The 23,886-nt window shown below is 55.7% G+C and overlaps 2 protein-coding genes across 6 annotated transcripts in view; both read left to right on the forward strand.

The window, feature by feature from the left end:
* cd82b (CD82 molecule b) overlaps positions 1-23,683 on the forward strand; it is a 97,479-nt gene extending 73,796 nt beyond the window's left edge. For all 4 annotated transcript variants that reach the window (XM_059975411.1, XM_059975408.1, XM_059975410.1 and 1 more), the window contains 8 exons: positions 2,761-2,833; positions 11,467-11,539; positions 12,180-12,304; positions 12,817-12,891; positions 16,408-16,515; positions 17,187-17,345; positions 22,418-22,501; positions 23,450-23,683. In XM_059975411.1, coding sequence (XP_059831394.1) covers positions 2,771-2,833; positions 11,467-11,539; positions 12,180-12,304; positions 12,817-12,891; positions 16,408-16,515; positions 17,187-17,345; positions 22,418-22,501; positions 23,450-23,527 — 765 coding nt within the window. In that variant the 5' untranslated portion in view covers positions 2,761-2,770 and the 3' untranslated portion in view covers positions 23,528-23,683. The remainder of the gene's footprint in view (positions 1-2,760; positions 2,834-11,466; positions 11,540-12,179; positions 12,305-12,816; positions 12,892-16,407; positions 16,516-17,186; positions 17,346-22,417; positions 22,502-23,449) is intronic.
* On the forward strand, positions 2,845-7,083 carry LOC132397106 (uncharacterized). 2 transcript variants are annotated; one of them, XM_059975406.1, is made up of 2 exons: positions 2,845-6,914; positions 6,955-7,083. In XM_059975406.1, the coding sequence occupies exon 1, from the start codon at positions 5,457-5,459 to the stop codon at positions 6,531-6,533; it is 1,077 nt and encodes a 358-aa protein (XP_059831389.1). In that variant the 5' UTR covers positions 2,845-5,456; the 3' UTR covers positions 6,534-6,914; positions 6,955-7,083. The 2 variants fall into 2 exon arrangements, with proteins under 2 accessions (XP_059831389.1, XP_059831390.1); XM_059975407.1 differs by having other exon boundaries at positions 6,995-7,048.
* Positions 23,684-23,886: the final 203 nt, after the last annotated feature.

Here is a 23,886-nt window from a genome sequence, read left to right on the forward strand (position 1 = left end):
CTCCTCACCCCCAATGGTCCCACACCGTCTGACCCCTCACCCCCAATGGTCCCACACCGTCTGACCCCTCACCCCCAATGGTCCCACACCATCTGACCCCTCACCCCCGATGGTCCCACACCGTCTGACCCCTCACCCCCAATGGTCCCACACCATCTGACCCCTCACCCCCAATGGTCCCACACCGTCTGACCCCTCACCCCAATGGTCCCACACCGTCTGACCCCTCACCCCCGATGGACGCACACCATCTGACCCCTGAACCATGACTCCTCACCCCCAACGGTCCCACACTATCTGACCCCTCACCCTCGACCATTCATCCTGATGAACTCACACCGTCCAACCCCTCAGCCCTGACATTCACACATCATCTGACCCCTCTTTCAATTTGTGACCACCACGGACCCGATCCATCACCCAATGGGAGAGAGATACTCTCTGACCCAGCACCCAACATAGAGACCCATACTCTCTGATCCATCACCCAATGGGAGAGAGATACTCTCTGACCCAGCACCCAACAGAGACCCATACTCTCTGACCCATCACCCAATGGGAGACCCATACTCTCTGACCCATCACCCAATGGGAGATCCATGCTCTCTGACCTATCACCCAATGGGAGACCCATACACTCTGACCACCCAATGGGAGATCCATACTCTCTGACCCAGCACCCAATGGGAGACCCATACACTCTGACCACCCAATGGGAGACCCATACACTCTGACCACCCAATGGGAGACCCATACTCTCTGACCCATCACCCAATGGGAGACCCATACTCTCTGACCCATCACCCAATGGGAGACCCATACTCTCTGACCCATCGCCCATTGGGAGAAAGATGTTCTCCAACCCCTCAACCAATGGAAGACCCACAATGCCTGACAATTCACCCATTGAGAGAACCACAATGCCTGATGCCTGACACATCGAGAAACACACATCATCTCATATCTCATCCACTGACAATGCACCCTGTATGTTCTCCTGCACCTTCTCACTACCCGACCCTGACCCCTCACTGCCCTGACCCTGACCCCTCACTGCCCGACCCTGACTCCTCATTACCCGACCCTGACCCCTCACTGCCCTGACCCTGACCCCTCACTGCCCGACCCTGACTCCTCACTGCCCGACCCTGACCCCTCACTGCCCCGACCCTGACCCCTCACTGCCCGACCCTGACCCTCACTGCCCGACCCTGACCTCTCGCTGCCCTGACCCTGACCCCTCACTGCCCGACCCTGACCTTTCATTGTATGACTCTGACCTCTCACTGCCCCAAACCTGACCTCTCCTCTCTGTGTGACCCTGACCTCTCACTGCCCGACCCTTCCCGAGAGCCAATCACAGCTTCTCCGCTTCACCATACGCTGAGTAATCTCCAGATTGCTCCTCGCATTGTGTGGGTGTGAGGAGGGAGGGTGTTAGTCCTGTGGCTGTGGAGACTCCTGGTCTTGTGTGGGCAGGAAGGGGAGACTAGGGAATGTTCTGTCACACCTTGTGCAATCGTCCGGGTTCAGGTGATCCCAAGGTGAAACACCTTGTCACCTGATCACCTGAACGAGACAGGAAGTGTGAACGGAACATTGCTCAAGATCTTCAGCAACTGCAGTCTCTTGTGTTCAAGGGTGTGGCTGTCTCATTAACCTTTGGCCACTTTCTCAGTTGCTAGTACGACGAGAACAACAGGGTTCCCGCTTTCAGCCGGGGCGGGATGAGCCTGCAGCTACGCGGGTTCTCAGGGGAAGCAGAGTTGCTATGGTGTAGTGTGAGGAGATTCCCCTGGGACGCAGAGTGATTTAACAACACCTCATAGCGGAGAACTCTCCCAATTCCCGGGCGTGAGGTTTGGGGCAAGGCTCGGTTTTACTCAAAGCCTGGGGCGGTTGTCAATCCATGTGGGAACTCCAGTGGTCTGGGCAAGGGGGGCTGAGGGTTAGGCTCAGGATAGGGGAGGGAGTGGTTGGGGTGGGATAGTTTAGAGAGTTGTGGAGGAAAGGATTTAGTGAGGGACAAGCCAGAGGTGGGAGATGAGGGGCCAGGGGAGGGTGGGATGAGAGGGGGAGTGGAGGAAGGAGGAGGTTGGGGAGGGAGATGTTAGGAGGGGAGAATGAGGGGTCGAGACTAAGGGACGGGGCTTTTGGAGGTCAGGGTTAGGCAATGGGGATGGAGGGTCGAGGAGTAGGAGGGAGAGTTTGGGAGTAGAAGAATCAGGATTATTTTATGTGTATATAAGATCTCGGTGGGGAGTGCAGAGGGATGGGGTTAGGGAGGGAGCAATAGGGGAGGAGAAGGATAGACTGGTCGAGAAATGGGGAAGATGGTGGTTCCAGAATAGGGGACGGGCGGTGTGTGGGTGTGTGTGTGTGGGGGGTTGTGCAAGTGTGTGTTGGTGTGAATGTGTGTTTGGGTGGGTGGTATTTGAGTATGTGTGTGGGTGTGTGTGTGTGGGCGTGAGTGAGGGATGTGTGAGTTCGATGGCATGTGGTTGTGTGGATGTGAGAGTGCTTTGGTGTGTGTATGTGTGTGTGAGTGACGTGTAGGTGGGGGGTTGTGTGTGTGTGATCTGCAGATCCCTCTGTCCTTGAGCTTGCATCTCTCTCAGGACAAGGGTTGCCCAATGCACGGGACAATGAACCAGCTGCCAGCGACTTGTCCCGAGGACAGAGTCCAACTGCCCAATGTGCAACCGTTACTGACACGTACTGCAAACCGAAAAGTAACGTTCTTTATTTCTATTTCCACAGACCGTGAAACATGGGGAAGGGTTGCATTAAAGCCACCAAATACTTCCTTTTCCTCTTCAACCTCCTCTTCTTTGTGAGTACATTTTCTTTTTATTTTTGATATTGTTTATTTGTATGAAATAGATGGGAGCAAGGTATGGGCCCTTCATTCCATGTAGGAGATCCCACCTGCCTGCATGTGGTCCATCTTCACCCCCTGACTCTTTCCCAGTCTGTCTCAGAGACTGTTAAACTTCGCTGTCGTGTCAGCTTCCACCACAGGCCCCAGCAGCGTGTTCCGAGCACCTGGCGCTTTCTGTGTGACAAAATACCTTTAAGCCTTGAACTTTCTTCCTCTCAATTTGACATTCCCTCCCTGCGAGATGGGCTCTGGCTGTCTACCCTGTCTACACCCTCGTAGTTTTAAAGGTCAGCTCTCTCCTCCGCCTCCAAAGAAAGCAGTCCACACCTTCCAGCCTTCTTTCCAGCTCATACCCACCCTCCATCCCAGCGAGTCTCTTCAACCCTCAACATTCTTGCGGCTCCCAGGACAGTAGAGACGTGCAGTGGCACAACTGGCTAAGCTCTCGGATCCATCGTCCTGGGTTCAATGCTGACCTCAGGCACTGGGTGTAGAGCTTGCACCTCCTCATCTCAGAGACGTGCAGGTAGGCTAGTTGGCCCCTGTGAGTGGTAAAATTGTCTTTGGGGACAAGTGGGAGGGGGTTGATGGGAATGGGAGGGAGAATAAAGTGGGATTTCTGCAGGATTAGTGTAAATGGGTGGTTGATAGCCAGAAAGGACTCAATGGGCTGAAGAGGCTGTATTTGTCCTGTATCTGTCTGCGTCTATGATGTTATAACCTATATTTGACCATTTTTGATAATCATTTAACCGGCCACTTTGCCAGCTGGTGGCCTTTGGCTGCTGCTTGCCGCAGCCTAACGGGAGTCCATGTGGCTATTACTGGCCAGACGTGTCTGTGTCACCCAGACCTGTCTCAGTGGCCCTACTGCTTAGTTCCAGATTCAGCCTCCTCTCGGTCGTCAAGGGCCGGAAGGAGATGATTCCACCTGGAATGGTTGGGGAGGTGGGTTACTCACGAGTCACCTCAGCTCCACCTCAAGCAGGGTGGCCATCCTGCATCCCATCTTCCCACTCCGAGATTATGGAAGTTCAGGAACTCGATCCAGGCTGCCTGCTTCACCTCACCATGCACCAGGGTGGTGTGCAGATACATGTTGTAAGTCTGTACGCCCCTGAGCCTGGCTCCTGTACGTGTGTCCTCTCTTCTGGTCTCTATTGATGGTGAGTGTGACTTCCTAGAGGGTGATATCAGTTGCACCCTTGAGGAGAGGGATGGTTCTGATCCCCAGTCTAGCTGAGCATCAGTGCGGAAGTTAAAGGAGCTGGTCAGATGGTTGATGTCTGGCCCCTGACCCTGATACTTTCTCCAGAAGGTTGGAAGGAGGGTGAGTTTCACAGATAGATTGCTGGTAAATCTCCAGGGTGCACATCTCCTGCATGTCAGAGGTCTCCATGTTTGACAACCACCTGGTGTGGGCAAAGCACAGTTGTTGGCATTTAAATAACTGGCTTCTGGAAGATGGTGAATTTCAGGATACATTCCATCATTTTCGGGGTATTTGGAGAAAGGAATGGGGGACTTTTCCCTCCTCGAGGCTCTGGTGGGACGTGGATGTCTCGTCCAATTGTTTTGTCAAGAGCATACACATGGGTTGACCAAGCCGTTGGACCTGGGCCTAATTCCAGCTGGGGAACTGCTCTTCTGGGATAACTACCAGAAAAAGAAGTTCTGAAGAACCTGCAGTTCCAGAAACCCCAAGGTGTGTACATAAGGTTGTGAGTCCAAGATTTGGACCACTCTTCTACTTTCTGGAGAGAGGGTGAGATGTCGGCTGGCAAGGAGTTCTCCTCCGCCACCGATCTGGCTGGAATTATTGTAGAAGCCCTCTCCTTCTGTGAGACTCTGCTCTCACCAGACTTTTCCAGGGAGGATGCGAGCAGGACTTTGTGGGAGGGGTAGCCCGAGACTGTCGAACAGCCAGATACTCTGCTATCATTGAAGGAGCTGACCAGCTCCAGAGGTGAACAGGCTAGCAGTTGAATTCCTTTGTGTCTTCTGGGACCTGCTTGGAGTGGGATTGACCATACCAGAGTAGTAGGGAAGAGCCGACCAATGGTGAGAGCCTTTCTGTTAGGGTGCCCGATGTTGGCGGAGTTGTACTTTGCGTGGAGCCATTCCTACACCTTCTCTGTGGTAGGTTTGGTTCTACAAGAACTGGACATAGAGAACATCCTTTCAGCTTATGACATCTCCCTCATGGTTACTGACACCGCTGACTTGCAGGCGATGTAACAGTGCTGGCAGATCTTCTTGGCCTGTCCTCTGCAAGAGTCAACTGGGAAGAGTTCTGGTCGTTTGGTGGATCAGTGGTAGGTGGACACACTGGCAGAGGGGTTAAGACCTTTAGCTGTGGGGGCCTGGTGGCCTGGAGATGGCACTGTCCAAAGCTGGTTTGTGCAATCTCATGCCGGGGGGGGGGAGGCACTGGTCATAAATCTGCTAGTGGCCCCCATGCTTTGGTACTGGGTGGTCTTTTTGGTCCCCTCATTGTCTTTGTCTCCACAATCCAGAAGAGGCTGGTGGATTTCTGCTGAGACACGGTGGGGGGGGGGGGGGGGGAATCGTGTCTATGCTGACTCCTACTCAGCTTGAATTAGGGAGCCAAGGCCTAATAAATGGCAGGATACTCGGGAGTGTGGGAGAGCAGAGGAATCTTGGGGTACATGTCCACAGATCCCTGGAAGTTGCCTCACAGGTAGAGAGGGTAGTTAAGAAAGCTTATGGACTGTTAGCTTTCATAAGTCGAGGGATAGAGTTTAAGAGTCGCGAGGTAATGATGCAGCTCTATAAAACTCTAGTTAGGCCACACTTGGAGTACTATGTCCAGTTCTGGTTGCCTCACTATAGAAAGGACGTGGAAGCATTGGAAAGGGTACAGAGGAGATTTACCAGGATGCTGCCTGGTTTAGAGAGCATGGATTATGATCAGAGATTAAGGGAGCTAGGGCTTTACTCTTTGGAGAAGAGGAGGATGAGAGGAGACATGATAGAGGTGTACAAGATATTAAGAGGAATAGATAGAGTGGACAGCCAGCGCCTCTTCCCCAGGGCACCACTGCTCAGTACAAGAGGACATGGCTTTAAGTTAAGTGGAGGGAGGTTCAAGGGGGATATTAGAGGAAGATTTTATACTCAGAGAGTGGTTGGTGCGTGGAATGCACTGCCTGAGTCAGTGGTGGAGGCAGATACACTAGTGAAACTTAAGAGACTACTAGACAGGTATATGGAGGAATTGAAGGTGGGGGGTTTATATGGGAGGCAGGGTTTGAGGGCCAAATGGCCCGTACTGTGCTGTATTGTACTTTGTTCTTATTTCTCTGAGGAGAGGGTGCACACTAACGTGAGCTGCCTCGTGGAGATGTCCACCATGCCATTTCGTGATGTGTGGAGACCTTTCACACCCTTGTCCTCGTCTGCTGACCGGACGTGCACTGGTGGTCTGTATCACCATCAAGGTCCCTGGTGGAGGTCTCATTACTCGGGGATTCACCAGATTTGTCAGCGGGTCACTGACTCCCCAAATGCACCTGTTTCAGTGTCTGAAAGGAGCCAGTGGACCATGAGTGTGAGAGTCTGCAGCCCCTGTCTGCGTATCAGAGGTGGAGGCTGCACATGTTCTGGTTGTAGGTCAGCCCCTCACTTCTGATAGGGGCACAAAGAGCGTGGGGGGGGGAGGAGGTTGCTCAGGAGATCTGCTGGTGGGTTTTTGCTTGGGCAAGATGGGCGTGTATGCTCTAGTTGAATGCTCTGCCAGTGTAGACTACCAGTCTACATTCTGGGGTTACACACGTACCTGGGTATACATGGAAAGGGGGCATGTGCCCAGTGTGGGAGCCCTGACAATGGTGCCCCAACGGGAAATGACCCTCTGTAGATGATAGTAGCTATATTTTATTTTAAATTTGTAAACCACTCATCATTGTGTGTGTTTTGTGAGTGAAAAAAGAGCAGGTACTGGGGTCTGGACAGGGGACTGTTGTAGGGCAGGTACTGGGGTCTGGACAGGGGACAGTCAGTTGTAGAGCAGGTACTGGGGTCTGGACAGGGGATAGTCAGTTGTAGGGCAGGTACTGGGGTCTGGACAGGGGACAGTCAGTTGTAGGGCAGGTACTGGGGTCTGGACAGGGGACAGTCAGTTGTAGAGCAGGTACTGGGGTCTGGACAGGGGACAGTCAGTTGTAGGGCAGGTACTGGGGTCTGGCCAGGGGACAGTCAGTTGTAGAGCAGATACTGGGGTCTGGACAGGGGACAGTCAGTTGTAGGGCAGGTACTGGGGTCTGGACAGGGGACAGTCAGTTGTAGGGCAGGTACTGGGGTCTGGACAGGGGACAGTCAGTTGTAGAGCAGGTACTGGGGTCTGGACAGGGGACAGTCAGTTGTAGGGCAGGTACTGGGGTCTGGACAGGGGACAGTCAGTTGTAGGGCAGGTACTGGGGTCTGGACAGGGGACAGTCAGTTGTAGGGCAGGTACTGGGGTCTGGACAGGGGACAGTCAGTTGTAGGGCAGGTACTGGGGTCTGGACAGGGGACAGTCAGTTGTAGGGCAGGTACTGGGGTCTGGACAGGGGACAGTCAGTTGTAGGGCAGGTACTGGGTCTGGACAGGGGACAGTCAGTTGTAGGGCAGGTACTGGGGTCTGGACAGGGGACAGTCAGTTGTAGAGCAGGTACTGGGGTCTGGACAGGGGACAGTCAGTTGTAGGGCAGGTACTGGGGTCTGGACAGGGGACAGTCAGTTGTAGGGCAGGTACTGGGGTCTGGACAGGGGACAGTCAGTTGTAGGGCAGATACTGGGGTCTGGACAGGGGACAGTCAGTTGTAGAGCAGGTACTGGGGTCTGGACAGGGGACAGTCAGTTGTAGGGCAGGTACTGGGGTCTGGACAGGGGACAGTCAGTTGTAGAGCAGGTACTGGGGTCTGGACAGGGGACAGTCAGTTGTAGGGCAGGTACTGGGGTCTGAACAGGGGACAGTCAGTTGTAGGGCAGGTACTGGGGTCTGGACAGGGGACAGTCAGTTGTAGGGCAGGTACTGGGGTCTGGACAGGGGACAGTCAGTTGTAGGGCAGGTACTGGGGTCTGGACAGGGGACAGTGTTGTAGAGCAGGTACTGGGGTCTGGACAGGGGACAGTCAGTTGTAGAGCAGGTACTGGGGTCTGGACAGGGGACAGTCAGTTGTAGGGCAGATACTGGGGTCTGGACAGGGGACAGTGTTGTAGAGCAGGTACTGGGGTCTGGACAGGGGACAGTCAGTTGTAGAGCAGGTACTGGGGTCTGGACAGGGGACAGTCAGTTGTAGGGCAGATACTGGGGTCTGGACAGGGGACAGTCAGTTGTAGGGCAGGTACTGGGGTCTGGACAGGGGACAGTGTTGTAGAGCAGGTACTGGGGTCTCCACAGGGGACAGACAGTTGTAGGGCAGGTACTGGGTCTGGACAGGGGACAGTCAGTTGTAGGGCAGGTACTGGGGTCTGGACAGGGGACAGTCAGTTGTAGGGCAGGTACTGGGGTCTGGACAGGGGACAGTCAGTTGTAGGGCAGGTACTGGGGTCTGGACAGGGGACAGTCAGTTGTAGGGCAGGTACTGGGGTCTGGACAGGGGACAGTCAGTTGTAGGGCAGGTACTGGGTCTGGACAGGGGACAGTCAGTTGTAAGGCAGGTACTGGGGTCTGGACAGGGGACAGTCAGTTGTAGGGCAGGTGCTGGGGTCTGGACAGGGGACAGTCAGTTGTAGAGCAGATACTGGGGTCTGGACAGGGGACAGTCAGTTGTAGAGCAGGTACTGGGGTCTGGACAGGGGACAGTCAGTTGTAGGGCAGGTACTGGGGTCTGGACAGGGGACAGTCAGTTGTAGGGCAGGTGCTGGGGTCTGGACAGGGGACAGTCAGTTGTAGAGCAGGTACTGGGGTCTGGACAGGGGACAGTCAGTTGTAGGGCAGGTACTGGGGTCTGGACAGGGGACAGTCAGTTGTAGGGCAGGTACTGGGGTCTGGACAGGGGACAGTCAGTTGTAGGGCAGGTGCTGGGGTCTGGACAGGGGACAGTCAGTTGTAGGGCAGGTACTGGGGTCTGGACAGGGGATAGTCAGTTGTAGGGCAGGTACTGGGGTCTGGACAGGGGACAGTCAGTTGTAGGGCAGGTACTGGGGTCTGGACAGGGGACAGTCAGTTGCATTGTTGAATGTTTTGAGGCTAAGGTTGTTTGTTCACAGGTGGAGTGTGATTTTGTGCATTCAAGCCACAACTGTGCTGGAGGGTGCCTGGTATACGGGAGAAATACTGTAGTGGTGGGATCATTTCTAGTTGGTATCTTCAGATGGGATGGGAGGAAGGGTAGGTCCAGTTTGTATCAGCACTTTTCTGCTGACCAAACAGCCTATAAACCCGAAACCTGTCCTGACAATTCTCCCCCCATGTGGGAGGAAACTGCTCACCCAGCTCTGAGCCCTAGCTACGGAATTGAATCTCCCTCACCCTCCCCTCCCCTCCCCTCCTCCTGCACCTGCTGTTCACGTCTTGCTTTTCTTTCTGTGAGCTGCTGTTCCAAGAACCAGAGGCCAGACCTCGCTGTAGTCTCCGCAAAGTGTGTCAGAGATGAAAGGAACTCCAGTGCCCAACTCTTCTGCTTTCTGGAAACCACAGCTGCTTCCCGAGACCAAACTCTGTTTCCTTACCATACTTCCCCGAAGCTTCTGAGAAACCCCTGCTCCTCACTGGATCACAGAAGCTGGGGGCTCCTGGAGGAAGTTAGGGAAATCATGCCTCCATCAAGGCAGCGATATACTCTGCTGTCGACATTGAGAGGGGCTCCTCGAGGCTGTGGGAAACGCAGCAGTATTCTGACCCACCAGGTGTCCCAACCACAGCTTCCGTCAGCTGCTGTACTCGATATGCTGACTGCCAGAATCTTCTTCACTACCCTGGCTGACAGGACAGACAAGAAGTGAAACCACCCAGTACTGTTTCTCCAGATTGGCTCAGTGTCTCGACTCCACACAGCCAGGGGCGTGACACTGAAATATCTGGCTTTAGATCAGCTGGGAAAGTGGGCCAAGGGATCGCAAATGCAGTTTAATTCAGAGAAGCGTTAGGTGTTGCATTTTGGGAAGTCAAGTCAAAGGTAGGCTGTTCAGAGTGAATGGAGGGGTCCTGGGGAGAGTTTGTACAACAGAGGGACCTCAATGAGCATTGCTCCCTGAGAGTGGCACCATAAGTCTCGCCCGAAATGTTGACTGCTCCTTTCAACGGATGATGCCCGACCTGCTGAGTTCATCCAGCTTGTTTGTACGTCTTGATTTGAACACAAGCAGAGTTGATAGAGCGGGGATGTTTTGTAGCAGTTGTTGGTGAGACATGAGAACGTATTTTGAATATTGTCACACTGAGGTGGAAAGAGTGTAGTGGAGATTGACTAGGGTGTTGCTGGACTGGGTTATTGGGAAAGCCTGCTTTCGGTGGAGTGGGGGAGAACGATAGGTGGTCTTTTGCAGGTGTACCACACAATGATAGGCATGAATAGATAAAATACATCCAGCCCTCCACCAAGGCTGGAGAATCAACAACTAGAGGGCACAGGTTTAAGGTGAGAGGGGAGAGATTTAATAGGAACCTCTGGGCAACTTTTTCACCCAGAGGATGATCCATTATTAGAATGAGTTGCCAGAGGAAATGGTACACTACAACATTTAAACGGTAGATGATAGGAGAGGTTTCGAGGTATATGGGCTAATTACGGGCAAATAGAACTGACTTAGACGGACAGTTTGGTTGGTGTGTACTGGTTGGATTGAAGACCCAATTCATGATGCTGTTGAGTCGCTAGAATTGTACATGTTTCCTGTGGAACCCTGGCCCAGCAGAAGGAAGTGGCTCTTGCAGGTGCATCTCGATGTGCGCGGCTCAGCACCATTGCAGACATCTGGAGACAGTCTAAGAGGGTGGCTGGGAGTAATTCGGAGTACTGGGGAGGGCCGTGTCCCATCTCCTGCTGCCAGACTGAACCCTTTACTGAGGCCAGATCCCAGGACAGCCCAGTGAGTGGAAGATCCCGTTATTGGTGACGCAGGCTCTCCACAACACACTCAATCAGCTGGAGGAACTCTACAGGTCGGGGCAGCGTCCATGAGCGCAAGAAACACTCATGTTTTGGGCTGAGACCCTGGAAACGAAGGGAGTGGAAGCTGCTTGGGATGTCTTTGCAGCCTCAACATCGTGGCCCTGGGGTAATGGGAACATCAACAAAGAGCCAAACAAGAGTCCACACAGATGCTGCCCACGTTATCACATCTCCAAATGTCCTCCACCTGGAATTTACTGATTTCCGCCATGTTGTTAATATCCAATAGTTTTAACCTCCCCACTTCTCCACAGCAATACAGGGACCCCATCACACACACACCCTCATTCTCTCCACAGGCATAGAGGGACCCCTGTAAACTCCTGTCTGCCTTTCCCAGGGGTGATCCCATAGCTCCCACTCTGACTTGCCCTGCCTTTGGGGACATTGTTGCTAACAGCTTGGCCTTCTTACAGTGTTGCCCCACTGTGGGGCAGCTAACAGCATTGTCACTTGCTTGGACAGATTCTGGGCGCAGTGATCCTGGGCTTTGGGTTGTGGATCCTCCTCGACAACACCAGCTTCATCGCTGTCCTGCGTGAGTATTTCCCTCCCCTCCACGTGGGGAGCATGTCTTGGGGCAGTGGTGGTTGGGAGAATCACGGCAGGGCCGGACAGGGTGTATCCTGGTGAAGGGTGGGGTGGATCGTGGGGGAGGAGGGGTGGAGGGGTGGGGTGGAGTGCATTGTGGGGCAAGAGAGGTAGGGTGTATCATGGGGGCGGTGGGATGTATTGTGAGGGGGGGTTGGTGTGTATCATAAGGGAGGAGTGATGGGGTGGCTTATGGGGAGGTGGGGTGGGTTATGTCATGAGGGAGGAGGGGTGGGGTGTAGTGTGGGGCGGAGAGGTGGGGTATGTTGGTGGAGACGGTGGGACCCCTGACAGACATTGTGAGTGGTGGGTGGGTGGGGTGTATTGTTGGGGAGGAGGGGTGGGGTGTAGTGTGGGGCAGAGAGGTGGGGTATGTTGGTGGAGACGGTGGGACCCCTGACAGACATTGTGAGTGGGGATTGGCAGAGACCTGGCTTAGGGCAGGAGTGACAGAGATAAGGATGGGTGGGGTGAGGTATGAGGCCACTCACTCCCTTGGGCCAGAAGTCTCGGGGCAAGCCATGGCCTACTCCTTGCCCCCAACAACAGAGAGCCTGCAGCTAAAGAGCCTCTGTTTCTCTGGGCAGAGTCGTCATCGTCGGCGCTGAGGATTGGCTCCTACATCCTCCTGGCAGTCGGCTCTGTCACCATGCTGATGGGCTTTCTCGGATGCCTGGGAGCAGTCAACGAGGTCAAGTGCCTCCTGGGGCTGGTGAGTGTCGCTGGGGTCGGGGCCTGGACCGTTTCCCTCCACACGACGCTGTACCCGCCATCTCTTTGGAACGTGAAGGGGGTGGGGGGTTGTTCTGGACAGCTGGATTAAACCGGGAATGCTGAAGCAGATGTACCAGGATCAATGGCCCAGGAGGCAGGAGATGCGAACACCTGTGGGGGGAGCGGGACTGTGGCTCCCCTGTGTCTAACTATAGTAGCGTGCTTACTGTGGGGACGGAAAGTGCAGGCTTCCCCCCGTGGGGGGAATGTCTTTGCCCTCCCATGTATGACTTCCCCACCCCCTCCTCGCTGCAGACCCAGCTCCTGGCTCCTCACTGGCCAAAGGCACTGCCCCCTTTCCGCACGGAATCATTCCGCTCTCATCGTGTTCCGCTGGCTGGGAGATGGTCGCGGGTCCAGATCTGTACGACATCGCCTCCCTTCCACCGGACCCCGACAGCAGCGTGACGCCAGTTCCCCGGGGCTCAGGCTGTTCCTCTTGTTTTGCAGTATTTCACTTGCTTGCTGCTGATCCTGGTGGCCCAGATCACAGCCGGAGTCCTGATCTACCTCCAGAGAGACGCGGTGAGTCACTGCAGAGGCATGGGACGCAATACCACGGGGACAGAGAGGCTGGGCTGGGGGGGGGGGGTGGGTGTGTGTGTGTGTGTGTGTGTGGTGGGGGGGGGTGGTGGTCATCAGCCAGCATCCCGAGCGTGTGCTCCCAGGCTCAGGACCAGACGAGATGCAGCCTCACTCATGGTGTGACCTGGGCAGACGTTCCAGAGGTTGTTAATGACCAGTCCAGCTGCTGGAAGGGTTGGGAGGCTGGAACCAAGCTAACCGGACCCTCGGGATGATCAGACCCACAGTCCGACCCTCACCCTCACTTTGGCTCCTCGCTCTCAAACTGCCCTTCACGCAACTCCAACTCTCTGTGAACGCGGACTGACCCACAGGCGACATGTGATGGCACAGCAGTGATGTGGAAAGTTAGTTACTGGGCCAGTGCTGCAGGCCGCTGAGCCACCGCTAAGAGGGGTGGGTTTAAATCCCACCACCACCCTGTGGAGCTGAAATTCCATTAATAATCTGGAATGGGGAAAGGATTAGTCAGTGGTAACGATGTCTGCAGACCTGCCAAGTTGTTATACAGAGCCTGCTGGCTTTGGGGATGAAATCTGCAAACCGCTCCAAAAGGGGCCTACTCAAAAATATCCTGTAAAAAGCCACAATAGGTGCCTCCATTCAGGGGCAGTTCGGAAGAGGCAAGAAGTGCTGCTGAAAACCCCACAGACACTGGAAATGTGAAGCAAGAACCGGAAACACTCAGCAGGTCTGGCAGCTTCCCTTGATCAGAAACTGCTCTGAACGGGAACTGCCTGATCTACTGATCGTTTCTGACATTTGTGTTTCCATTGGCGATGAGCTCTGCCCTTGGCCAATCCAGATCAATCCTAAAAACCAAACAATTCTCATTCACATCCATCATCTTCACCTCCGATACGTGGATGGAACCTCGCAGAATGACCTGGAATTGTTTAATTTTCCGAAGCTGGGCTGGGAGCCGGGCCAGGAAGGGGAGAGCTGCCAGCACGGCAGCTTGGACCTCTTCCCCGGGAGCAGGGCTGGAGCCAAGGCTGCATTCTGAGCAGACCTGGTCTCAGGCAGTTCACCGGAACAGATACGTACGATTCCAACAGCTTTTTCCCATCTGTTCAACTTGGAACAAGATCCCAGTGTGAGGAATGCAGGCCCGATCTCCCTGTCTACTGTTATGACTCCCGCTCAACAGCTGGATGTTTTTGTAGGGCTTCAGTGTCCCTGAGTTTGTCTGTAGTGAACGCTGTTGGATCCATTGCCCGAGCGTTTCCATCCTTCCAGCATGGGTGGGGGCAGGGTTGGCTGGAAGAATGGGCAGCTCCCTTTCTGCAGGTTGGCACCTCTCTCAGAATGTGGGTGGGTGCTGGGGGTTTAGTCCAGAGGTTTGGGGGGCAGGCTGCCCTCTAGGTTCCACTGCTCACTGCCCCCATCCCACAGCTGGAGTTACCCTTCTGGGTGAAACAGAGAGGGCATCTATTTGTTACTTCCCCTTCCCAACAGCCTCCACCCACCTCACTACACTGAAGCCCCTCCTCCTCCTCTGCTGTCCTCCTACCAGATGCCCCCCCAGCTTCTGTGCCCTCCCCTCCTTCCTCCCTTTCCTGCCTCTTCCCATCCACCCTTGTCTCCCTCTTCTACCCAGTTTTGTCATCCGTTTTCTCTCCTTGACCCTCCTCCTCCCTCCCTCCATCTCCCCTTTTGTCCCTTTCCCTCCCCTTCTCTCCTACCCTCCTCTGTTTCCCTTCCCCTCCTCATTTCCCTTCCCCATCTTCTTCCTCCTCCTCTCTTCCCCATCCCTCATCACCCCTTTTCCCTTCCCTCCCTCTTCTTTCCTACCCACCCCTTTCTCCCCACTTCCCTTCTCCCTTCCCCCTCCCCCCTCTCTTCCCCTTCCCTCCTCACCCCTTTTCCCTTCCAACCATCCTCCCCTCCTCCCTTCCCTCCCCCTTATGCCCTACCCTCCTCCACCTTCTCACTTCTCCTTCTCCCTATTCGCCACTTCCCCTTTCCCCTCCCCCTTCCTTCCTGCCTCCTGGTCTTCCCTCTTTCCACCTTCCCCTTCTCCCCCATTCCGGCTCACCCCTCCTGCTCCTCTAGGAGGCTGTCATTCTGTCTCATCTCCTCCTCTCTGTTCCCCCTCCCCATGCTCCTCCTACTGACCCACATTTCTCCTTTCTCCTACTCCCAGCACAAATCCAGTGGGCCGAATGTCCTCGATTTGTGCTGAACAAATCCCAGTGGCCCTTCAGTGGACAAAGTCTAAGATCTGTACCTCCCTGTACCAGTCCATTTCACCTGCATTTTATGTGTCTCCTTGGTTAATCAATATTGGTCCAAATACTTTGTGAGAGACCCTCCTTCACCCCTCCTCAGACAGTATCCTAACCACCCCACTGACCAATTGTCAACTTCCTCCTCCTCCTCTTAAACCTCTTGTATGAGGCGAGGAAGATGCTCAGTACCTATCCTCATTATGTAGCGTACCTGTGGCAGGTCTCCCCCAGCTGCCTTCTCTCTCGGCCAGGCTTCTTGTTGCGTTATATGTCAATGATTTGGATGATGGAATTGACGGCTTTGTGACCAAGTTTGTGGAAGGTGTGAAGATGGGTGGAGGGGCAGGTAGTGTTGAGGAAGCAGAGAGGCTGCAGAAGGACTTGGACAGATCAGAGAATGGGCAAAGTGGCAGATGAAATATAGTGCATGCTCATGCACTTTGGTAGTAAGGAATAAAAGCAGAGACGATTTTCTAAACGAGGAGAAAATTCAAAAACCCAAGCTGCAATGGGGCATGGGAGTCCTCGTGCAGGATTCGTTTCGTGAGGGCTAGAATATAACAGTGAGGCAGTAATGCTGAGGCAGCACCAGGCTGTGGTGAGGTCTCACTCGGAGTCCAGAAGGGATGTGCTGACATTGGAGAGCGTTCATGAGAATGATACCAGGATGGAAAGGCTTGTCATGTCAGGAGAGCTCGATGTCTCGGGGCCTTTACTCTCCAGAACGAGAGGGCATCTCATTGAAACCTCAAATGTTGAAAGGCCTCGATAGAGTGGATGTGAAGAGGGTGTATCTGTCGGCAGGGGAATCTTGGACCAGAGGGCACAGTCTCAAACTAGAGGGACGCACTTTGAACAGGCAGCTGTGCATTCATGGTAAGTCAGGGATGAAAGGAGAAGGCAGGAGACTGGGGCTGAGAGGGAAAGGATCAGCCATGATGAAATGGTAGAGTGGACTCGATGGCCAAATGGCTGAATTCTGCTCCTATGTCCTTCCGGTCTTCTGTCAAATCCCCCTGCCTCTCCCCTCTGCTCATATTCTAAGTTGGAGGCAGTGGAAGTAAATGTCGATACTTGTTCGTGGTCCTCACAGAACATATTACCGCAGGGGAAGAGCACTGGGCTTTGTGCCCTCTCACTGGGCACCTTACCCCTTTCACACGAGTGTTAATTGTATCACAGGGGGCTCTTGCTGAGAAATCATTATTTTTGCCTTTCCTCCCAGCTCAAGGCAGAAATCACTGATGTTATTCACCAGATGATTGTGAACTACAACCCACAGGACATCCAGGATAGAAACTTTGGGGCCACCTGGGATTACATCCAGATGAAGGTGAGTGAGGGAGGCTCCCTCATAGGCCGGGGGATCAAGTGGGTGAAGGAGGGTCTCTCGCAGTCTGGGACGGAAGTGGTGCAGGTGACGTTCAATGTGGTCTAACACTGGGGAAGGATTGTATGTGAACCTCTGCCAGTCTGAGGTGAGCCAGACGAACGAAGGCAATTGGGCGAGAGAATGCTGAAGCCAAGAGCCGCAGAGCACGATTGCCCAGAGCGGGCGAGTACAGGGGTAGAGGCTGAAGGTAGGCAACTACAAACCTGGGTATAGAGCAGAGACACAAGAGGTTCTGTTGGTGCTGCAGATCCTGAGCAACACACACAAAGAGCTGGAGGAACTCAGCAGGCCTGGCAGCACTGATAGTGGGTCGAGTCTGTTCATTTCCCTCCATGGATACTGATCAGCCTCCTGAACGTTTTGTGTGTGTTGCTTGGGACTTAGAACAGACGATGAGAAGACAGAGGAAAAATTAACCCACTCTATGCAAGTCAGCTGTGCCTGTGAAGCAGTTAACTGTTAATTTTTAATCCTTTCCTCACATCTCCTCTGATTTATAATCTCTGCCTGCCTGGTGACTGTAAGCCTTCCTCCCCTCGCCCAGCGGGTGGGTGTTTAACTCTTCCCTCCCTGGGGGGCGGCTCACTCACAGGGTTATTCTCGTCCCTCAGCTCAATTGCTGTGGCTGGATGGGACCCTCCAACTGGACAGAGAACCTGGTGATAAGGAACAGCTCGACGTTGCTTTACCCCTGCTCCTGTCACAAGAGGCAGGAAAACGACACCATGTCTGAGACAGGTTTCTGCGAGGGAGTGTTGCCCTACGAAAAGGTGAGTGAGACACTGTTCGCTGTGATGCTCCCTGTTCACTCGGAGAGGGTCTCACCCAGTGTGCAGTGAATTGCGGCCCACCCTGGCCTGCAGGCACTGGGACGGCGCGGAGGAGGGAGTGCTGGCCGCTCGCGAGGTGGCGGGGCCCGTGGTGGAGTCCAGGAGAACTAGCCGCACATCTCCCTGTGGCTCAGAGTACAGAGTCATCCCTCAGCCCTCCACCCTCCATCCCAACCCCCTCCCCATCACTCCTCACCAGCCCAGGGACTACCAGAACTCTCATCGCACCCTCGTCCTCAGCCCCTCATCCCTGACTCCATCCTTCCCAGCCTAAACCATAAAACCTCCCTCCACCCTCAACCCTCCTTCACACACCCACCACTCGTGACCCCCCCTGCCCTGGCTCTCTGTCCGAGCCCGGCCTGCACCTTCCCTGCCCTCGTGTGGTCAACTGTTTGCAGGGACCTTCAATAACCATAATGCATGCCCCCCCCCTTCCCAATCAGGCTTACCCCCACCCAAGGCTTTCTGGTGGATGTTCATTGCCCCTCTCCGCACCATACCAGATACCACACCACAGAGTCCAGTGCAGATCCTGATCTCCTGACCCAACACTGGCATTCTCTGTCTTATCCGTCTCCCCCTGCCCACCCCAGAACTAGAACCCCCCCCCAAGTCTCTCCAGCCATAGCCCCTGGGGAGTGGGGGGATTTATCTTTGTGTGGGGGTGGGGAGTGGGATGGGGAAGGACAGGGAAAGCACGGGTATCATCATGTATCCCCCTCAGTACATGTGGGCAATGCCAGCCTTCCCAGCCGTCTGCCCCCCTTCAAACCCCTTTTCCTGAGCAGCTCTTCCCAACTGCCCTCAAGGAGGGGTTTTGCCCCTCGAAGGGCTGCCATCCCTCTGGGGAAGGGGCTGCTGTTGCAGTTCCAGGGTGAGGGTCGGGTAGGGAGGGGTGACTCAGAGAGGAGGCTGTAGCTGGTAGCTTCCCTCACCTCAAGCCCTTTGCCCATGCTGGTGGTGTGTGTGATGGGGCAGGAGTGTGGCGCTCACTGCAGCCGGAGGTGGAGGTGGAGGGGGAAGTGTGTAGAGAAGCCGACAGCCTTCCTCTGGGACGATCCGCAGGGAGATCTCTGGCCCGGTCTTCACACTCCAGCATCACCCTCCTGCAGAACACACGTTAGATTGTGTCTGGGCCGGGTGTAGCTCTGGAAACTGCTCTCTAGCGAGGATCTGGTTCCACTGGATGGAGCGTGGTGGCAATTCACCAGGGTGTTACCTGGATGGGAGGAATTTAGCTATGGGGAGAGATTGGGTGGGCTGGCATGAGGAGGTTGAGGGGCTGTAACAAAAGCACAGGATCCCCTTGAGTTACAAATACCCAACTCGTGGACACCCTGTACGTAGGATCGAGTGTTGGTGAGACTAGTGGCAATGGATTTTCCAGTCGGTTTCTTCCCCAGATGAGACTGCTCGGTGTTTGTGGACTGTGGTGAGCAAGCACTCTCCCTCTCTCACTGGGTCAGTGAGGCCAGCAGACACTCTGCCCAGCACTGCTGTTTCTGTGAGCTTCTCCCACACCCTGCCACCGTTCACTTCCCACTCGGGGGTGCCCAGAGTTTCTGAGAATGGCTTAACCTCTGCATCCAGTGCCAGTGGTCAAGATGGCATTTTGCCAGCCAAGCCCTTGAATTCTGGAGCGCCTCTGGATCCTTACCCGGCACCCTGCCTACCAGAGGTGCCCACCAGTGGGCATGGAGTGACCAAATGCCCATCCCCTCCTGCTGAAAGACAGGTCAAGAGGGTAGACTGTTCTCGAACTCCGCACTCCCTCCCCTTCCAGAAAGGATCTCAGACACACTTTGCCCGCGCTATCACTGCCTTTATCTTAAAGGGGGAGAGATGCAGCAGCAGAGGCCTGGTGGCTAAGCCCCAGCCCCAGCCCCAGCCCCAGCCCCAGATCCAGACCCGGCCCCAGCCCCAGCCCCAGATCCAGACCCGGCCCCGGCCCCAGACCCAGACCCAGACCCAGACCCGGCCCCGGCCCCAGACCCAGACCCAGACCCAGACCCAGACCCAGACCCAGACCCAGACCCAGATCCAGCCCCAGCCCCAGCCCCAGCCCCAGATCCAGCCCCGGCCCCAGATCCAGACCCAGCTCCAGCCCCAGACCAGACCCGGCCCCAGTCCCAGACCCAGACCCAGACCCAGACCAGACCCGGCCCCGCCCCCAGCCCCGGCCCCAGACCCAGCCCCGGCCCCGGCCCCAGACCCAGCCCCGGCCCCGGCCCCAGACCCAGCTCCAGACCCGGCCCCAGCCCCAGCCCCAGATCCAGACCCGGCCCCGGCCCCAGACCCAGACCCAGACCCAGACCCGGCCCCGGCCCCAGACCCAGACCCAGACCCAGACCCAGACCCAGACCCAGACCCAGACCCAGATCCAGCCCCAGCCCCAGCCCCAGCCCCAGATCCAGCCCCGGCCCCAGATCCAGACCCAGCTCCAGCCCCAGACCAGACCCGGCCCCAGTCCCAGACCCAGACCCAGACCCAGACCAGACCCGGCCCCGCCCCCAGCCCCGGCCCCAGACCCAGCCCCGGCCCCGGCCCCAGACCCAGCCCCGGCCCCGGCCCCAGACCCAGCTCCAGCCCCGGCCCCAGACCTGGACCCAGCTCCAGCCCCAGACCCAGACCCAGACTGGGCCCCGGACCCGGCCCCAGACCCAGCTCCAGTCCCGGCCCCAGACCCAGACCCGGCCCCAGACCCAGCTCCAGTCCCCTTCCACTACTGCCATCAGTCTGCCTGGAACTCCTTGGCTGGAACGGGGTCTTCTAGCTGCAGCTGGGCCTTGGACTTGTCAGCAGGGAAGTGTCCATGAAGGGACTGGTGCGAGAACTCTGGATGCATTCTTGGCCCAGAAGTAAGTGCTTACAGAGTCGTGGAGTTTCACAGCACAGACGTAGGGCTTTGGCCCTCACAGGAAGGACTGACGAAAGGCTTTGGCCCAGAATGTTGACTGTTAATTCCTCTCCATAGAGGCTGCCTGTCCTGCTGAATTCCTCTAGCATTTTGTGTGTGTTCTTATCTCTCTCTCTCAATGCCTCTCATAGCTTTATACGGTTCAGATCATCCCTCAGCCCCCTCCACTCGAGGAAACACAGGCCTAGCCCACCCCATCATCCTCCATGTCACTCTGGTGACTCTCCCCACTGCAGAGACCAGTGCCAAGAGGGAAGGGGGTGATCTCAGACCTCAGGGGGCAGGAGGGAGCAATGCGTGTCAGTCAGGGCCTGGTGACGCAGCAGATGACGTATGTCTGAATTGCATGAGAGTCCTGTGCCAGCTGGACAGGTGGAGATCAGCTGCTGTACGCTGCCCCCTGCCCCTGGCAGAGCCTGCCACAGAGTCCAGAGTCCCCAGGGAGGCTGTACGCTGCCCCCCTGCCCCTGGCAGAGCCTGCCACAGAGTCCAGAGTCCCCAGGGAGGCTGTACGCTGCCCCCCTGCCCCTGGCAGAGCCTACCACAGAGGCCAGAGTCCCCAGGGAGGCTGTACGCTGCCCCCCTGCCCCTGGCAGAGCCTGCCACAGAGTCCAGAGTCCCCAGGGAGGCTGTACGCTGCCCCCCTGCCCCTGGCAGAGCCTGCCACAGAGGCCAGAGTCCCCAGGGAGGCTGTACGCTGCCCCCCTGCCCCTGGCAGAGCCTGCCACAGAGGCCAGAGTCCCCAGGGAGGCTGTACGCTGCCCCCCTGCCCCTGGCAGAGCCTACCACAGAGGCCAGAGTCCCCAGTGAGGCTGTACGTTGCCCCCCTGCCCCTGGCAGAGCCTACCACAGAGGCCAGAGTCCCCAGGGAGGCTGTACGCTGCCCCCCTGCCCCTGGCAGAGCCTACCACAGAGGCCAGAGTCCCCAGGGAGGCTGTACGCTGCCCCCCTGCCCCTGGCAGAGCCTACCACAGAGGCCAGAGTCCCCAGGGAGGCTGTACGCTGCCCCCCTGCCCCTGGCAGAGCCTGCCACAGAGGCCAGAGTCCCCAGTGAGGCTGTACGCTGCCCCCCTGCCCCTGGCAGAGCCTGCCACAGAGGCCAGAGTCCCCAGTGAGGCTGTACGCTGCCCCCCTGCCCCTGGCAGAGCCTGCCACAGAGGCCAGAGTCCCCAGTGAGGCTGTACGCTGCCCCCCTGCCCCTGGCAGAGCCTGCCACAGAGGCCAGAGTCCCCAGGGAGGCTGTACGCTGCCCCCTGCCCCTGGCAGAGCCTACCACAGAGGCCAGAGTCCCCAGGGAGGCTGAACGCTGCCCCCCTGCCCCTGGCAGAGCCTACCACAGAGGCCAGAGTCCCCAGTGAGGCTGTACGCTGCCCCCCTGCCCCTGGCAGAGCCTACCACAGAGGCCAGAGTCCCCAGTGAGGCTGTACGCTGCCCCCCTGCCCCTGGCAGAGCCTACCACAGAGGCCAGTCCCCAGGGCAGCTGGAATCTGGGAGGGCAGTCTTGATCGCTCAGCCCTAGGCATGGCTGTGCTCACCAACCCTGCTGGGAGGATGGAGGAGGGAATGGGAGAGAAGAGTAGGGCAGCGAGAGGGAAAGGGAGGTGCAGGAGGAAAGGGAATGGGTGTGGGCTGATGAGGGAAGAGGAAGAGGGGAGGGGGGGTTGAATGGGCCGTGGTTCCTCTCCCTGGATTAGCCTCATTGGACAAGGACCCCTCCCACCTCACAAAATACTCCCTCTCTTCCATGAGAATGACTCCCATGGGGAGCATTCAGAGGGACTGGGAGCCCCCACAACCAACCCAGCCCAGGGGTCCTGCACGGAGATGGGAAGGGGTTGATGGGGTGGGGGTCAGTTCTCAGGGTGTGCATCAGGGTGGGATGGGAGGTATGGAGGGCAGTAGGGATTCAGTGGGTGGGAATGAAGGAAGGGAACCTGAAGCAGTGGATAAGAGAGTCTGATTTTGAGGGGGATGCAGAGATAGGGCAGAGTGTTTTGACGGAGGACAGTGGACGGGGGGTTCTGGGTGGAGAGCCCCAGCGGGTGATTTGAATGTGTTCACCTTGTGGCATTTCTCCTCACCCCTGTCCCAGGGATGTGTTTCCAGCGTGGAGGAATGGCTGTACAGCAACATTGGCCTGATCTTCGGTGTGTGCGTCGGAGTGGCAGTGATCGAGGTAGGTAGATCCTTGTCTGCCCTTCCCTCCACACTCGAGGTATGTCAGTCAGCGAGCAGACGAATCCCTGTCACTGAGGCCCCCTTCCCTCTGTTGTGGCCTACTTTATTAAATTCAGTCAAGGAAGGGAATTTACAAACATGTGCTGCTCATTACCCCGGCACTCAAAACCACGTATGGGTGCCACAGGGATGAATTTCTTGAGGCTGGGGAACTTCATCCAGCTGGTTCGCTCTGAACGCAACAGTAGGGAGCAGGCCTTAGTCTCAGGGCTTTGTGTTACAGAGAGGAGGACGGTGAAGGGAAAAGAAGGTTCTAAAGGGGGGGTGGCGAGGAGGAAGGGGAAATAGGGTGGTAAAGAGAGGGGAGGAGAGCGGGGAAGGGGAAGATGAGGAGGGGTAGAGAGGAGGGGAGGGGGAGGGTGGCATACTAGTCCAGCGGACAAGAGGTAGGACCAATGGGTGGTTGGCCCTTAGAATATAAACCAGTATATCACAGTACAGACCCTGTGGCCCTCGATGTGCCGTCTTTTTAACCGCTTATCTCAAGGCAGTCGGACTACAAAGAGGGCGACCTTACTGCGACTGCACGAGGTATGAGTGATGAGCATAACGTGTGATGTGAACAATGTCGGTTTTTCCGTTGGAGGTGGTTCAGGGCAAGTTGACTGGGAAATCCCTGGCACTTGACAGGTGATGTGATGAGACTGACCAGAACTGAAGAGTTCCTGAAACATAATTGCATTGTTGGAGTTAGACAGTAGGTTTCGAGAGGACATTTCTCCTTGATACCACCAACAAGCTTTCAGACTGCAACTGGTCACTAGTAGCTTTTTGGGACAGTTACTAGATTTACTCTGAAAGGCTCTCACTGTATGGGAACCCTCAGAGAAGCACAACTGGCTGCTAACTAAAGGTGTTTAAAACACAATTCTGTGTCTATTTGCAGCTGCTGGGAATGGTCCTATCGATGTGCCTGTGTAAGAATGTGGAACAAGAGGACTATAGTAAAGTCCCTAGGTACTGAGGATAATCTGCAATGCAGCTGTGGGTCACCTGAATCAGTGATTAACCAATACACACGGGAATCGATTGTTCAATCATTGTATTTGCTTCACTGCTTGTTAACTTTACCTTATATACTTCAGCACTTTAGTACCATTATTAAAACTGTTGATCAGTATCTATTTTGTAAAGATGACATTTTCTACTTAGAGAACTTCTAGCATGATATCTCTGTAAGGGAGGAACGGATATAAAAATTCAAGTATGCATGTGATCATTATACCAAGTCTCTATATTAAATATTGGGGCTAGAACATGCTTTGCTTTGTGTGGCTTTGAAAATTTCACTCTTCCCTGCAGCTGTAAGAGGTTCAGTAAATC

The sequence above is a fragment of the Hypanus sabinus genome, chromosome 7 (genome assembly GCF_030144855.1).
Source record: "Hypanus sabinus isolate sHypSab1 chromosome 7, sHypSab1.hap1, whole genome shotgun sequence".
NCBI lineage: Eukaryota > Metazoa > Chordata > Chondrichthyes > Myliobatiformes > Dasyatidae > Hypanus > Hypanus sabinus.

What these genes read in the sequence shown, in the direction of transcription:
- LOC132397106 (XM_059975406.1), top strand. Translation starts at nt 5,457, where the DNA reads ATGCTGACTCCTACTCAGCTTGAATTAGGGAGCCAAGGCCTAATAAAT.